This window comes from Sander lucioperca, chromosome 7 (genome assembly GCF_008315115.2).
Source record: "Sander lucioperca isolate FBNREF2018 chromosome 7, SLUC_FBN_1.2, whole genome shotgun sequence".
Lineage (NCBI taxonomy): Eukaryota > Metazoa > Chordata > Actinopteri > Perciformes > Percidae > Sander > Sander lucioperca.
In genome coordinates, this window is record NC_050179.1 from 31,632,402 (window position 1) to 31,649,296 (window position 16,895).

Here is a 16,895-nt window from a genome sequence, read left to right on the forward strand (position 1 = left end):
AACCAAGGAGTGGCTCTGTAAGAAGCATATCAAGGTTCTGGCGTGGCCTAGCCAGTCTCCAGACCTAAACCCAATAGAGAATCTTTGGAGGGAGCTCAAACTCCGTGTTTCTCAGCGTCAGCCCAGAAACCTGACTGATCTAGAGAAGATCTGTGTGGAGGAGTGGGCCAAAATCCCTCCTGCAGTGTGTGCAAACCTGGTGAAAAACTACAGGAAACGTTTGACCTCTGTAATTGCAAACAAAGGCTATTGTACCAAATATTAACATTGATTTTCTCAGGTGTTCAAATACTTATTTGCAGCTGTATCATACAAATAAATAGTTAAAAAATCATACATTGTGATTTCTGGATTTTTTTTTTTAGATTTTGTCTCTCACAGTGGACATGCACCTACGATGACAATTTCAGACCCCTCCATGATTTCTAAGTGGGAGAACTTGCAAAATAGCAGGGTGTTCAAATACTTATTTTCCTCACTGTATATATATATATATATATATATATATATATATATTTATATTAGGGCTGTCAATCGATTAAAAAATGTAATCTAATTAATTACATACTCTGTGATTAATTAATCGAAATTAATCGCATACATAATTATATATTATTATTATAATATATACAAAATACTTTTTAAGAAAGTAAAAAAAGAAAAGAAGAAAAAAGGGTACTAAACAACAGTCGGTGACATTAAAGAACGGCTTGTTTATTGCTAAGGCCATATGGTCAAAATTAAATGATTTAATAATAATAATGTATAACAATAACAATAACTTATTTCACTAGTAAATTGCTGTTGAACGACAAAAACAACCACCAGATGGGAAAAGGACATTTACAATAACTTCAAATGCACCACGAGGCTGTAGTTTACCAGTTTCATTGAACGCACCGTCTGTGCTGTTTTTCCGACGGCAGCTGCAGATTGTTACATACCGGTGTTGAATCCTCTACAGTAAAACAGTCAAACTTTACACCGTTTAGTGTTAGCTGTCAGAATTTTAACCGTGTTTAATTCAGCTACTAGCTAGCGGTAGGCTAACGTTAGCTGCTGTCGAGTATAGTGTTAACTAGCGTCACGTGCAGCGGTGTTTGTGTTGCCTGTATCGTCTGTTTCAGAGCATCAGAGAGAAGCGCAGCCATATCAGTGGCACCAGATTTCGGTAGCCAGGGTTGGCAGGAAGAAGATTTTTACAAGTAAATGTTCCAATTAATGATCCAGGCAGCACATTCTCGTCTCCCTCCTTCATTTTACAGTCGAATGGTGGCTAGAACGGCTCCGGGGTCAAACGTCAATATGGAATGGATTAATCTGCGTTATTTTTTTTTATTTTGACAGCCCTAATATATATATATATATATATATATATATATATATATATATTAAAATAAGCCATGAGGGGCAAACAGGTGAATTTGTTTCAGACGCTGCTCTGGGCTAAAAATAAACCAGTGTCCGGTGCGCTTTGTAACTTTGGATTCAGCAATCCATTCATTCACAGTTCTGTCAATAAATGTTCACTGTAATTTTACACGTTGGAGAGGAGAGTAAAGTTCTCGCATTAACCGGTTAAACCACTCAAACAGTGCCATAAAGTACATAATCATTATTATTAGATGTGTTATTAGAAATGTCTCACAGAAAATAAAATGTATGCACGGTGCGTACAGAATTACACATTATATTATATTGATTATAAACGGCGAAATGGTAATGCGTTGCTTTAAATTTTGCTGCCGCAAGGACTTGTGGGACGGCATTATCTCCTTTCCTTTCGTAAAGGATGGTCCAGCATATCCTATGCTAAAGGAGGTAACTAATGAAGCACTTAAGCACCTTTCCTTATCACTTAGACAATTCGAACGGCTCTTATCATGGCAGCCATGATAATGACTACTTCCGGGTCATTTCAGTCCGTTAGGAACCTTCCTAAGCAAAATTGACTATTCGACCGCAGCCTATGTTTGGTCCCAGTCCTGCAACTCCAGCCGTGTTCACTTAGAGCTCCCAGTCCCGGCGTGACTCCCTGGAGTCAGCTATACTGCTAGCATGGCGGGTGAACGTAAATCACATTCAGCGCTATTAGCTACTGTAAACGCGATTCGATATCTGTGACGCAACAATTCCCTTTATAGCTTCCTGTTTTTACAGGAGACACGTTAATATGCGGAATCAAATAGCACTCTGGTAGTCGTTAACAGAGCTCCCAGTGAACACAGCTGGCCGGGGTCGATCACAGCTTCCTAAACTGACAGAGGCCAATTTGACGACAGGAAATACACTACCCATAGGTGATTACCTTTCCAGGTTTGGCTACTGGCACCCACTTTACTTTAATTATTTATGACACCATTATAAAAGCATTTGACAGTGTAATCGAACTTTATGACAAGTCCAAATGGTTCCACTTTGCTTTAGGTCAAGGACCATATTCATGAAACAATTATAATGGTCTGATGAGCCAATGTCAAAATCAACTACTTATGACAGTTAAATGTAAAGGTAACACATAAAGCTAAATGTTTCCTCAAGTTTCATTATTAGGCCTTCAATGACAATTTATTTAGATTTATTATGTTGTCTAGGTTCATGTCAAGTTGTCATAAAAAAGACATTGGCAGGTTATATTGGGTTTACTTGAATTTGTCATGAGCGTGTCATAAACATTATAAACAAGTCATAAACGTTTATGACATAACGCTTCTTTTAGTAAGTGTCATTTGGTTTTTGTCATGACAAGTTACGGTTAGAGTTAGGGTGACCAGTCATGACAGTGTCATGTCACTCACATGTGGATACCTTCAAGTAAAGTGTTACCTTGTATTGTCTTTTCTTAATGTCAGGATGTCATAATACAAACATTTCAAACAATGCCAACATTGCATTAAAAGTGTCATAATTTACCAAATGACAACAGTCATACACATTCAAAACGACTCTTTCACGTTGATGACAGGTCATGTCATGGTTATGACAGTGTCATGTCAGTGTTATGCACACCCATTCAAATAAAAGGGTCACTGAAACAAGTTAATGCATTACGTTTGCGAAATTTACAGCAAGGCAGGAATAATTACAAATGTGTCAATAACCTTTTCCAAGTTTACAACCTTTCCCCCTAACTCAACAAATCACACAATTGCGTGATTTTTAAGGGAGAGACGCTGATGCTGAGGAAAGAACAGGCGCTCCCTGACTAGATAAGGGAGACGTCATCGACTCTGACAAGATAACAACTGACGACATCAAACTCTGTATCATGATTCTATTACATTTCACTTGGTATTATAAAAAGCGCCTGTAGAGAGCTTTTCGTTAGGTCACTTCTATACTCATGATGTGAGTACTGTAACTCCCTCCTTGTGTTCACAAGTAAAAATGAACATTGATATAACTTCAGTGGTCCTGTCTATTATTTGATAATATAAATTATTCTAACACCCATGTTCAACCCTTCATTTGTCAATTCAAACCAAGCCAGTTAACACGGGTTGTTCCCTGGTCATGACAATTCAGATACACCTGCATACTGTACAATTCCTCATTGTACAGTACGCTCTCGATTACATTCTAAAGCACAAATAAATAACCATCAAACACTCAACATATTAATTTTGTGGAGACAGACGCTCTTATAGTTTTATTCTCCTTCTAGTGAGCGGCTGTGGCTCAGGTAATGAGCTGTCGTCTCCCAATTGGAAGCTCGCTGGTTCGATCCTTGGAGTCTACTAGGGCTGTCACAAACGATTATTTTTTAAACGATTAATTATTTTTTCGATTAGTCGACTAATCTAACGATTAATTTTTCGATTAGCGATTATTTTCCCATTGCTCAATTATTAACAATTTACACAAAACAAATTTCAATAAGGTTCAAATCTCTATTTATTAAAATTGTTTAACACTGCACTGTTCAAGTAAAATTAATTTGTAGTGCAACCTGAAGCCAGATGTAGGCTATCAATCCAACAACAAAATAAAGTCACTTTCAGGAGGAATACAAAAACTTAAAGTAAACAGAGCAAGTGCAAAAAGAGTAGCCTGTATTTGCTTTTTTTTAACAGTAGTAGGTAAAATAATGAATAAGCTCTTGTTTAACATCCAAGCTCTCCTCCCTTTAATCTTACAGTAAAAAAAGTGCAATTTTATGAAATCAGATGTATCAAATAAATCCAACATAAGGCACGTTGCAGAGTGTCTAATATAACAGTCTGTAATCGATTGGGTCACTCATGATGATGGTAAACAAAAAAATAACACTGCAGACTGACGGCGTTTGATGATGCTTAATGTTAAGTCATAGTGGGGCACATTCCGTGTCACTATGTTGAGAATCGCACACGTCTACAGTGCACGTTGTGTCCGAGCCGAGCCCGGCTCGACACATTAACTGGAATTATGAGCCCGAGCCTGATTTTAACACGACAATGTTTTAATACGAGGAGCGTTATAACTGACGTTATAAAGGACTCGTGAGATATCTGAAACAATCTGGCCTGGTTGCACAATTATCGAAGACAGTGCTACAGATGGGGGAGACACGATTTAGCACAGTTTACCTCACACTCAAGTCAGTGCAGGACATATACCCAGAGCTACGGGAGAAGCTGGAGAGCCATAGCTTTTTCCCCACCCAATTAGGCTAATAAAGTAATGATTTAAAAAACACAAATACTCGATGAAGGGCCCAGCCTGAGGATAGTGGCGGACATATGGGCCCAACCCAGCCTGTGGGCCAAGTTCAGGCTCGGGCTCGGGCAGAAAATCTAAACTCTACTTGGGAGGGAAAGGGACAAAAAGGTGAGCAGAACTTACGGTGTTTTGCTGCTGTTATCCTGACTCAGGGATGCATTTTACAAAGTTTACAGACTACCACGTTGTTGTTGGCATTAAGAGTAAAATACTCCCACACTTTAGAAGACCGTGTGCGAGCCTTTTTCTCAACGTGTTGTTGAACTTGCGAGGAATCCATACTTGCGCAGTTGCACTGTTGTTGGAGGCAGCCGGTTATTTATAGATTTCTACACGTGACGTGCTGACGCAAATTATTTGTGTCGACGCATTTGCGTAATCGATTACGTCGACTATGTCGACGAATCGTCCCAGCCCTAGAGTCTACATGTCCATGGGCAAGACACAGAACCTTGAATTTCTCCCGATGCTGAATATGGATGAATGTTTATCTGATGGCAGCCTCGGCCACCAAGGTATGCATGTGTGTGTGAATGGTAAATGCTGCCTGTAGTGTGTGTGTAAACTGCTTTGAGTAGTCGTTAAGACTAGAAAAAAGCTATATATATGCCATCCATTTATTCTTCATTGCAGGTGCAGCAGCAAACAATTTTATTTTCGGAGGAAGGCAGAACATTTTCTCTTTGTTTGATACCATTAAAAGTAAACTCAAGAGCAATGGTGTAACTTAATCACTCACTCAGTGACAGACTTGCTCAGACAGGCTAGACCCCCGCTTTGCCGCAGTCCAACCAAATACTACCAGGAAGTACTGACCTGACCAGGTTGAGCATCATGGTCTCGATGCTGGCCTGTCCCAGGTGTTCAGAGCTGCCCTCTGTGTGGTTATCTAACAGATTCTTCATGATGGCTATGGTCTGCTCCACAAACTGGGTGTTATTGTCATTAATAGGAACCTGCAAAGAGGAGAAACAATGAGTACATGTCAGATGGAAACATAAATGGGGTTTTAAGCTATATCAAACCAATACAAAAAACTGACCAAGGAAAGAATAAGAAATAGTGCAGATTTGGAAAGCTGAATATGCAAGCCATGAAATGATGAGTGGCAGATGCCAAATATGGCCCAAGAAACCACAGATTCATATCAGTCTTAGAAAACCTAATTCATACATGGATTACTACTTTTTTTTATTGCTCCAACAATGTATCAATACAGACAGATTTGGGATGAGGTTGATACTTGCATACCAACAATGTATTCAATTTACAACACTCATCAATTACATTTCTTTTTTTTACTAATCTAGTAAAAGCTAAACTGTGAGTTTGAAGGGTAACACTTTAAAGGTGTGTGCATAAGACTGACATGACAGTGGTCATTAACATGAAAGAGTCTTTATGAATGTTTATGACAGCTGTCCTATTAGCTGACTCAGCCCCGGTGTGCCAAGAGCTAGTCTTGCTTTGCCAGACCCTCCTCCACAACGCTACAAAAGAGGGTCTGGCTAGTCTACACAGCATTGCGGGATGGGAGAAAAATGTGCTCTGGTTTATTGGCAAAATTGTCATGGGTGGCGCTAAGCGCTGCACAGAGCCCAGGTGCCACTGGAAAATAGCCTCAGGAAGGAACTTGTTTTGGTGGAACATGTATACGTTCAAAAGTTGTTTTAGGCTATGTTCAGACTGCAGGCAAAAGTGGCCCAAATCTGATTGTTTTGGGGTCAAGTGACCAGGTCAGACTTCTTCAGAAGTAGTGTGAATACTCAAATCTTGCCTAGATCAGATTTTTTCAAATCAGATTTGGACCACTTCCATATGTGGTCCTGAATCAGACCCAGGTCTGATTTTTTTCAATGCGGCCGCAGTGTGAACAACCAAGGAAGATTTGATGCGACTTTTACGTCAATCTACATCGACATTTGTCACAATTATGCGCCGGCGGGAGTTAGCCCTAGACACAGAGTAAAATTAAAAACTGACAGAAAGTTTTGAATAAACTGCGTCTCTGTGAAGCTATTCACAACGCAGTCCCACCACTCCTGGCTTCGTCTCTGCACACAGACCTCTGTAGTGAATTTGTAGCCATAACCCCGCAAAAGCCCAAAATAGCCAGTTTGGGGTAACACTTTACTTGAAGTTTTCTACATAAGAGTGACATGACACTGTCATGACACAGTCATGAAACAAGAACTAACACTAACCATAACTTGTTATGACAAAACCGAATGACACTTACTAAAAGATGACTTATGTAGAAAACTTCAGGTAAAGTGTAACCCAATTTGGCTCTTTCTCTTCATTCTTCTCCTCCTCAGCACCTGCTCATTAATGTTACGGCTGCCATTACACAAACATTTTGAAATAAAAGCGAAAATGCTTACTTCCTCCATAACCTCCCTAACTTTATTGCAACAGCGTGCTGCGTCTGCGTCATTGTTATTGTTCTTTTGCGCATGTGGGTCAGTTTGAAACCACAAACAGTTCAGACTAGAATCTGATATAGGCCACATTTTAAAAGGTAATGATCTGAGTAAAAATCCAAATTAAGCATTAAGACTTGCGGTGTGAACATAGCCTTAGTCGTGTTTGGCCTCCTCTGTCAGTCTTGGAGGCTGTGTTTGGTCCCGGTCCGGCGACTCCAGCCCTGTTCACTAGGAGCTCCCAGTTCCGCCTGAGAGAGCTAAAATGCTAGCATGATGGCTATTGGCTATTATAAACGCCAATCAATATCCACCACGCGACAAGTCCCTCCCTAGCTTCCTGTTTTTACAGAAAACACAATCAAATAGCACTCTGCAGCCAGAAGGGACCAAACACAGCCTCCAAAACTGACAAAGGAGGCCAGTTTGATGACAGACAATATAGTACCCATAGGTGGTTTTCTTTCCTGGTTTGGCCCCTGGCACTCAAGTTGTCTAGTTTAATGTCAAATTGTCATAACACAGACATTGCTGTTTTGGTTAATTTTTAATTTGTCATAACACAAACAACACAAACGATGCCAACTTTGCATTTAAAGTAATTTACCAAATGACACTTAATGACAACAAACATCTATAAAGAGCCCTTCATGTTTATGACATATATACATATGATATGTCATGTCAGACATTTCTCAAATAAAGAGTTACCGTTTGAAGTATTGTTATATTATTACAAGCACTACCATAGTTCCACTCACCGGTCCCTGGGTGTCAAAGAACTTGCCAATGCTGTTCCTCAGCTTGTTGAAGAGCATTGGGTAGAGGGCGGGGCTGAGCTCCAGCCCCAGCAGGTCTTTCACATTTGTGCGAACATGGAGGCCGACCCTGTCGTGACCACACACCAGCAGGGCCAGCAGCCGGTCCAGGAAGCGGCTGACGGGCGTCTCGCTGGAGGCCAATGAGGAGCAGGAAGATGCTGAGGCCACAGGGTTGGACACATCACAGGGGCCCATGGAGATCATGGAGTGTTTACGCTCACTCATGGGGCCCATAGGTGGGCTGTAGGTCGCTAGGCTGGGGGTGCTGCGCTGCTGGAGACAAACACCACCCAGAGCACACAGGAAGCCTGTCATGTTGATCCACTCCTGCTGTGGGGGGACACAGAGACACTGAACTGCAGGAGCACATCACCAGAGAGGCTACATCTGTGAATGTATTATTCTACACAGTTTCTCTATGTCCACAATACACAATTTAATCCCACCTAAAGGTCAACGCAAGACCGATTAAAAATTTGGGAGTCTTTTAGGAACTTGAGACAACCTGGCTTGTCACTGACCCGATGCAGGACGCTGGGCAAGGTATAATGTCTCAGATTTATGAAGCTACGTATACTTTAGTGTCCGATGTGAAGCAATTGTGGCACAGAGCCATTTCCTGGAATGTCAAGTCCATTCAAATTCTGTTGTTCAATGTCACAGGAGTTGACAGAAATTCATGCTGTCACCTTTTTTTAGGTAGTATTATATTATAGCTGAAGACTCAAACTGAAATAAGTTACATTTATTTTCATTAGTTCTATAACCTGGCAATATAGTTTAAGTTTAGCTTTTCTTGAAGGTTTTAGTTTTTATTTAGTTTCACTGCTTATTTTCATTTTCCGTTTACTATAATAACGCTAGTTTAAGCTAGCTACATCTACATCTGCGCGCAGTTGCCAAACCAAGTCACTGCCATTTTAGACTGAACTCAAGTTTTTGCATTAATGACGGCTAGCATCTGAATAATAAAAATTTGACATCTAAACATTGTCCATCAACTTGAATTTGAGCACCAAGCATTGCAGATGTAACGTTAAATAATGTAAAGAGTCCGCCTCTCTTCATCCCACCGGAGTCCTGCGCTCTGTTGGTGTGGAACATAGTCCGCCCATCAAGTGCCAAGTGGGCTCACACCGCCTTCGGTGGCGCTTGGTTTGGCTGTGTGGTCGAAAGATGCCGTGGGCAGTGATATCCTCAATGTCTGCTAAACTTAATTCAGTCCCCAGGCTTCCTCCTCTGATGTTTATGAGTTTATCTCTGCCATACGCCATAGGCTTCGATAATAAAGTTGAAAGGACAACAAAATAAAATTAAAGCTGTTGGACGGGCCCTCGCTCCTCTGAGTGGCTTAAGCATAGGGGGCGGGCCAAACCATCACCAATGAAGAAGGAAGTCTCTGCTGAGTTCAATGATACCTCACAAAAGACTCTAACTTAAACGGTTCAAATGTTATGCCTGTGGCCTGAGTAAGTGGGTATGGTTAATGTATAGGGGGCGGCACATTATAAGTTTCATGTAAATCGGATGAGGTTTGTCACATAAGGGGGATTTCCTGTTGCCAGCGGGGGGCGCTATAACCAAAAGTCAATTTTGGCCTGTAGATGTCCTCAGGCCTGGACCTCTGTCAATTGTGAAAAATTTCGGGCAGATACGACGAAGTACAATCAAGTTACAACAACTTCTTTGTTCATCGATAATTGCTCAAAATGGCTGCCTCGCCACGGCCATGCCCTATGACAAAAAGTTTTTCTTTTAATAACTTTTCATCTTTAACATCTTAAGATGGCACAGACCAAATTCGAAGTTGATTGGATGAAATCTCTAGGAGGAGTTTATTAAAGTACGACGTGGAAATGGCCAAAATCGCACTAATTTCGAACTTTGAATTCAAAATGGCGGACTTCCTGTTGGGTTTAGGGTATGGCTCCAATGACGTTTTTTGTACGTCTTGAATTGCTACATGTGTGTACCAAGTTTCGTCAAGTCTACGTTAAACGTACTGCAGGGGCTCAATTTTTTAAGTTTTGTAGGGGGCGCTAACGACCCATTCTTTTGCACCTATGCCCGAAACCCTTAAAATACGTAAATTTTCACCAGACTTGATGTGACCGCCTATTTTGGTGAGTTTTTGAGTATGTTAAGCCCCTCAAAAAGGCAATTCATTTGCTGTAATAATAATTCCTTCAGTTTCAATAGGGCCTTCGTGGCTGTCGGCGCTTGGGCCCTAATTAAAATGTAGCAAAGTTTATGGGAGCTGCAGGCCATGTTATTGATGCATGATTAATTTTACAAGGTACTGTTGCATTAATTGCAAAACATATATACGTAAGCAAGATCACTGCAGTCGGCAGGCAGCAAAACAAGCTACAATGTAAATTATTGGGCAACTGCGCACCTTAATTTACTATTAAAAAGTGTTTGTGTTACCACTGACTGGCTTAGATTATTATTGTAAGTGTCTGACAACATTATGGAAAGGATTCCCACAGAGGGCGGCCTTTCTGTTAAAGATTAAAATCCTTTTTAAACATAAAAACATCGGCAAAATTGCTATTGTTGATCGCTATATACCCACCAGACTCCATGTAAATACAAAGTCATTTTATCATCGTAAAATACACACCATTCAAAGTTGACAGACACAAAATAAAACTATGAAAAGCTGTCTTGGTTCGTTTTTCCACTTTTTCAACAATTAACACTCTGGTTTGTTTGAAATAAACACATAATTTACCTATTTACACATGAAGCTATGTTGGCTCTGTACACACTAAAATGATTGGTTATTCAAATGGAGTCTGGTGGGTTTAGCAACAGCGACCTAGGAGTTGTTTCTAGTTAAACAAAGATGTTACTCTTTAACAAAAAGGTCTATCTTTGTAGGGATCCTTTCCATAATGTTGTCAGATATTTAATAACAATCTGAGTCAGTGGCAAAAACAGCACTTTTAGTGGACGCAAAATGATGATGCATTTTGACCCTGGATGTATTATATTGACTGTCACACAGGGGAGCATTCAGATCAAAATGGTGGACGCACTTGTGAGTGTCAGTCTTGTGGCGGTTGCGCAAAATCCATGTGAGTGTTGTCTCTTATTAGTATAACCTCTTTGGTTACCTGCTGCCAAGTGTAATGTTAACTAGCATTATGTGCAGTGATGCTTTTGTTGCCTGTAATGTCTGTTTTGGAGAGCAGTGCAGGCATTTAAGTGGCACCAAAATAAGGAACCAAAATCAGTGTTGCCACTTGGTCTGTTATGGCATTTTTCCATTACATGGTATCTGCTCGATTCACCTCGACTCTCAAAAAATCTCGTACTAGCTAACAGGTACTTTTTTTAGTATCACCTCCGTCGAGGTTCCAAGCAAGCTGAGGCGATACCAAAAGGTGACGTGAAAACCTGCAGACTACTGATTGGTCAGAGAGAATCGTCACTAATCACTGCGTCATCATTGCTAGCGACCTGAACAAACCCGCCATTTTTAAATAGTTTAGCCAGCAGTGTTTGTTTTTTTGCTGCCTTCAGCTTCTTTTGAAACAAAATTTGTCTTCTGGCAACAGCCAAACATGCCGAGAATCAAAAACAACACACCTTCGACGTTCTGTGTGTGCGTCGCGTTAGGTCACGGCAGTTTCCAGCCACGCCGTCTCATGCGTGAGGCGATACTAAATCTGCAACGGAAAATGGAGGACGGGGCATCGTGACAGCCGAGCAGAGCTGGTACTAGCAGTGGGTAAGCACCATTAGATACCGTTTTGGGACCCAACCCTACCATTTAGTGTATATTTAAACATAGAGCACAAATTCGACATTCCTCCAAGCTTCACCATAATCAAATCCATGACTTTTTAGATTTCACATTTAATCATAACTCCATCACTCAAAGGTACACAGAGAGATCCTCTGTGTAACAAGCTTACCTGCCCATCATCTGCCTTGTTTTTGGGGAAGTTGAGAATCTGTTTGGTGACCTGGTCCCATTTAGCATATGTGTCCTCCCAAGCCTGAAGGTGGAACCAACTAGACATTAACAATATGGCAAAAACAGAGGTGAGAGAAAACTGAGCAATGAATAATGCTTACCTGACATCATACTTTTGGAAGTATATGGGTTTGAATTTGAATTACGGCGGTCAACTGATTAAAATATTTAATCACTAATTGGCGATTAATCCAGCGTGGCGAGGGGTGAGCATAGCTGTGCTTCAAACGTAAACCCGCCTACACATGATCAGCGGTGAAACCGCGAGGTAGGGTGCAGAGCATAGTGCGGACACTTCAGAGGCAAAGCGCAGTGCAGGTATACGTCCTCATTGCTTGTGGCTACCTCAAATACAGTTGTTATCTCATTGGTTACACTTTGAAAGGACAGCTACAAGGGCAAAGTTGAAATAATTTAACTTGTGGTGGCAATTTCGAGCAGAGCACCACGCTACGGCGCTTCCTCTTAGTTGTCCAAACCGCTCTCCCCATAGTAAAACAATGGCACAGCCAGCGCAGAGATCATCGTCCTTATTATCTGATCATGTATAGCCAGCTTAGAGATAGACGTTTATAACGTGGTACACTTCAGCCCATACCAGTCATCATAACAGAACTGAAGTAAATTACTTTGCGTTAACTCTTTTTACAAAAGGGACACTTTGCATCTGACTGTGATCCCGAAGTCTAAGCGTCTGGAGAGATCATTTAAGTTGTCTCTCATGTCAAATATCTCAGTAGTATCCTTGACTGCACCTTGTCTTGTCCTTCAAAAAACAAGTGGAAAATGTAATGCAAATTAAACAAAATAGAATCTGGCTAATTTTAGGTACATAAGAAGCTGCTTAACAACTACAGCACGCAAAAGGTACAACACTTAAGTCCAGTATCTTTGTGTACAAACAGGCTCTTAAAGTGTTAGATGGAAAACCCAATACCTACCATGATTGCAACATGCTTGACAGATATGACATCCTTAGTTGGAAAACTCTAATTAAATACACAGTATTATAATATTTAAGATCCTAAATGGCAGGTCTCCTCCACCACTCAACACTTTTATTAAGCAGAAAAATTCAAACATTGGCCAGAGCCCAACAGTCCCTGGCACTGAAAGTGCTAGGAACCTATTGTTTTTGTATTGATTATTATGGCCCACTGAAAGTGCGAGGAATCTATTGTTTTTGAAATTATTATTATTTAATCCCAAGCACGAAGGATTAATATTATTATTTTAATGCGGGGCAATAGCATTTTTGAATGGCTTGGGATGTTCTGCAATGACTAGGTTTGGTCGTGGCCAGCAGGCTCCATAGTGCCCCCAAACGCACACAAGGGTTGGGAAAAAGTTCCTTTGATGTTTACGAAATTTGATGGGAGCATTGCTTTCATCTTGAGAAACATATAAAGATTTTATTAAATATTTTCTCCTGACAGGAAATCAGCCATCTTGGATTTTGTGCGTTCATTTTAATTTTATGAACACGTTTGAGGACTTTAGAATTAACACAAACACTCAAATTTTACAGGCGTATTCATAGTAATTATTTCGATCTTCTATTGCATTTAGGCTTGGGCATGACATGGTGACTATAGTTTTAGCCTTTGACTGCATTTTGGCGCCCTTTTTATACTTAAAAACCCACGCAACTTGGCGCACACATCAAAAGCTGTGAGCATTGCGAGACTATACAGCAATGTGGTTCATGCGTATTTAGCGAACTCTATAGCACCCCCTAATACGTGGAAGGCTTTAATTTGGATATAGTTGCTAAGTATTCAAAAATAATTGTACACACATTGCTCTCATCATTTTGGACATATTTCCAGTTTACTTTCTTTAGCTCCGCACAACCGGAAGTCGGGCCATTTTTAATTAAATGCGTTTCATGTATTTTATTCAAAATTTTTCTGACTCATAGGGGGATTATCAGGTTTGTTTCATATTTGGCTGGTATAATTCTCCAAGTAATGTGACCCTAAATTGTGTAGGAATAGTCGATAGCTCAACTGATGATGTCACAGATCAAATATGTAATAACACCCTTTTTACGCCCTTTACGGGTATGGAACTTTGTAAAACTCCTCTTAAGAGGACTCAACAGATCCATCTCAAATTGGGTCAGCAGCATGTCAAGACTTTTACGACGTGAAATGGCAAAGCTTTTGTATTTTTGTGGAACAGTGTTTGCATGTTTCGCCATAACACAGGAAGCTGTTGTAACTTGACTTTACATAGTCCAATCTGCCCCAAATTCCACATGCTGGATGAAGATGTCTTAAGGAATGGACTCTCATTTAGCATGTAAAATGTGGGTGCTGAATGTGGATACTGTTGATGTATTGCTGTACTAATATCTTGCTGCTCCCTGTTGCTCTGCCTGTCTTCTTGAGAATGCTTATTTTGTTGCTGTCTTTATGGCATTTTGTTGTCTTCTGTCTGTGAATCTTAACCGGTACCAATGTCCTGCTGTTTAATGGTGCACTGGTCTCAAAACATCTCGAGAAAGGACCACAGTTGAAAATTAGCTGGCAGGCTAACACTGACACATTTACAGAAATGTTGATTAATGTGCATTGTCGTTATAAATTAAAGTGAAAATGAAATGAAACTAACTAAAATGTTACCTCAATGTTTCCTGGTGTAGGGTGCTCTATCCTCCTTAGCAAGGCCATCACCCTCTTCTGCAAGGTGGACCGGCCTGTGGAAACAAGACCAAAATGGTTAATGTAAACTATATCAGCTAATAATCACAGTCTGGAATCTGAATTTGGTAGATGACATCCTTCTGGGCATTTGGAACAGCATTTTGCAAGTCAGTAACACTAAGCTCCCTGATCTGTCCTTGTCTTCCATTGAGAAGGCATCTTTTTTTAAAGCAGAATTACCGCTTTCCAGTTGTATGCCTCCGCCACCTACTCAAGTTTACATCCATATCTCTCCAGACTCAAACAGCGGGGAAAATAAGTATTGAACGCATCAACATTTTTCCGGTTCGTCTCCGACCTGCGGCCCTTTGCTGCATGTCATTCCCCCTCTCTCTCCCCTTTCATGTCTTCAGCTGTCCTCAAGGCTTAAAAATGGCCAAAAAAATAATCTTAAAAAAAAAAATCAAAACATATATGTCCATGACAAAAGTTAAAGAAAACATTTAAAGAAATTCCCTCGAGGCGTTCCTGAGATATCGCATTCACAAGAATTGGACAAGACGGACGGACGTACAACCCAAAAACATAATGTCTCCGGCAACGGGTGCAACTAAGATTTTTCCTAGGTCGCACCGGTGCACCTAACGTCTTCGCATCCGCTGCCTCTCCACTAACGAAGCGATGTCGTTTATATCGATATGGTTTAATATTGCGTTACATGACCCATTCCTTCTGTAAAGCCGTGCCTGTGTTTGGATCTCTCCTCCGCGCAGCCCCGCCCCCATTCACTCACACACGGCCCACCTGCGACATGCAGACAGACACAGCGCCGCCGGTCCAAACTGCTGACATTTGTCTACAGTTGTAATTGTTATTAACACAGCTGTATATTAAGTATGAGAGGGAAACCTGTATTGGTACCAGTGTTTCCGCTGGTAACTCTCTGTTACTGCGGCCGCCATGGCAAAAAACACAGAAGTTATTGAATGGAACTAACTTCAGTTCGTTGAGTAATAGCATGTGAGACGGAGCCTGCTGGACCTGGGCGAGAGATGTGACCCATGGCCACATTATCATAGTTCATAAAAATGCAGCGCAGCCAGGGACGATACAGACATTTCATACACAAGACGTATGTAACGCCGCTGACCTGCCAAAGCTCATTCGACCCGTGCTGGACCGTACTCTGTGAGTAGCATACGCTTCAGTCCATCGTAGCCTACTCCCCCTCTCTCCCTATATGAGCTACTGGGCTATCCGGGTTTGTTATTGTTGTTGAAAACAAGTGAAGGAGCTTTCTCAGAGATATATTTTTTTAAATATATCCCAGGCTATTTATTTCAGATAATTTACATGTGTTGCAGCTGTATATTTTCAAATTGGGCATGAAACCCTGTCTTTGCATTGCAGAGCTTGTGAAATGTGGCTTTGACTTAAAACTGAACATTTAGCCCACTTTGTAAAAATATATATATATTAGAGATATATATTGTGTATCGCCATTCAGCCGAAAAATACAGAGATATGATTTATAGTCCTGGACTAGTGGAAGATCTGATAAGAATCAGTGTGGAGGGGCCCAGTTTGGAGAATTTTGATGCTAGGGAGTGTGGCAAGCTGGTTTAGCCAAGGCCAAAGGGGAAGAAGGCCAAATTACAGGTGTTGGCTATCTGAGGGGCATTTCACAGCAAGGGGGGACCCACTATAAGACTTTGAGTAGCCTACAGTATAACTGTGCTTCAAATAAAAAAAATGTACCAACTACTTATTCTTGTTTAAAATAATTGACATAATATATATATGAATGTATATGGAGCGTGATAAAAAGGTGACCTTGAAATTGTGGCGTTAATGGCGACGCGAGGAAAAATTTGGGTGCACCTAAATTTTGTGCTGGTGCACCTAAATAAAAAAAGTTAGGCGCACCAGTGCGACCAAGGCAAAAAGTTAGTCTGGAGCCCTGTATATATATCCTCGACGCAGCAGCCGCGGGTTCGACTCCGACCTACGGCCCTTTGCTGCATGTCATTACCCCTCTCTCTCCCCTTTCATGTCTTCATCTGTCCTGTGAAAATAAAGGCCTAAAAATGCCGAAAAAAATAATCTTTATAAAATAAAAATAAAATTTAAAAAAAAGAATTCACCACTGTTTTTTTGCTGCTGTTTACATTCCTTCTGATACAAATTTAAAAAATGTTCTAGAGAAATGCACTACTTTTTTTCTTCTTGTGTAGCATAAAGGTACTAGAAAGGCATTTCGTTGTGCAACCCAAAGGACAAGAAATGAACCTTGTATGAGGCACAGTTTCTAATC

The 16,895-nt window shown here is 40.7% G+C and overlaps 1 protein-coding gene across 4 annotated transcripts in view; it reads right to left on the bottom strand.

Annotated features, from left to right (window-relative positions):
- Window positions 1-16,895, bottom strand: part of nf1a (neurofibromin 1a) — a 296,381-nt gene that overhangs the window by 191,996 nt on the left and 87,490 nt on the right. For 3 of the 4 annotated variants that reach the window (XR_004897871.1, XM_036003224.1, XM_036003222.1), the window contains exons 18-21: window positions 14,561-14,634; window positions 11,872-11,955; window positions 7,886-8,275; window positions 5,518-5,657 (exon numbers count right to left, since the gene is read on the bottom strand). Coding sequence is in view for 3 of the 4 variants with exons in the window: in XM_036003224.1 (XP_035859117.1) it covers window positions 5,518-5,657; window positions 7,886-8,275; window positions 11,872-11,955; window positions 14,561-14,634 (688 nt within the window). In the remaining variant the exon portion in view is untranslated. The remainder of the gene's footprint in view (window positions 1-5,517; window positions 5,658-7,885; window positions 8,276-11,871; window positions 11,956-14,560; window positions 14,635-16,895) is intronic. The other variant, XM_036003223.1, reaches the window with a different exon arrangement.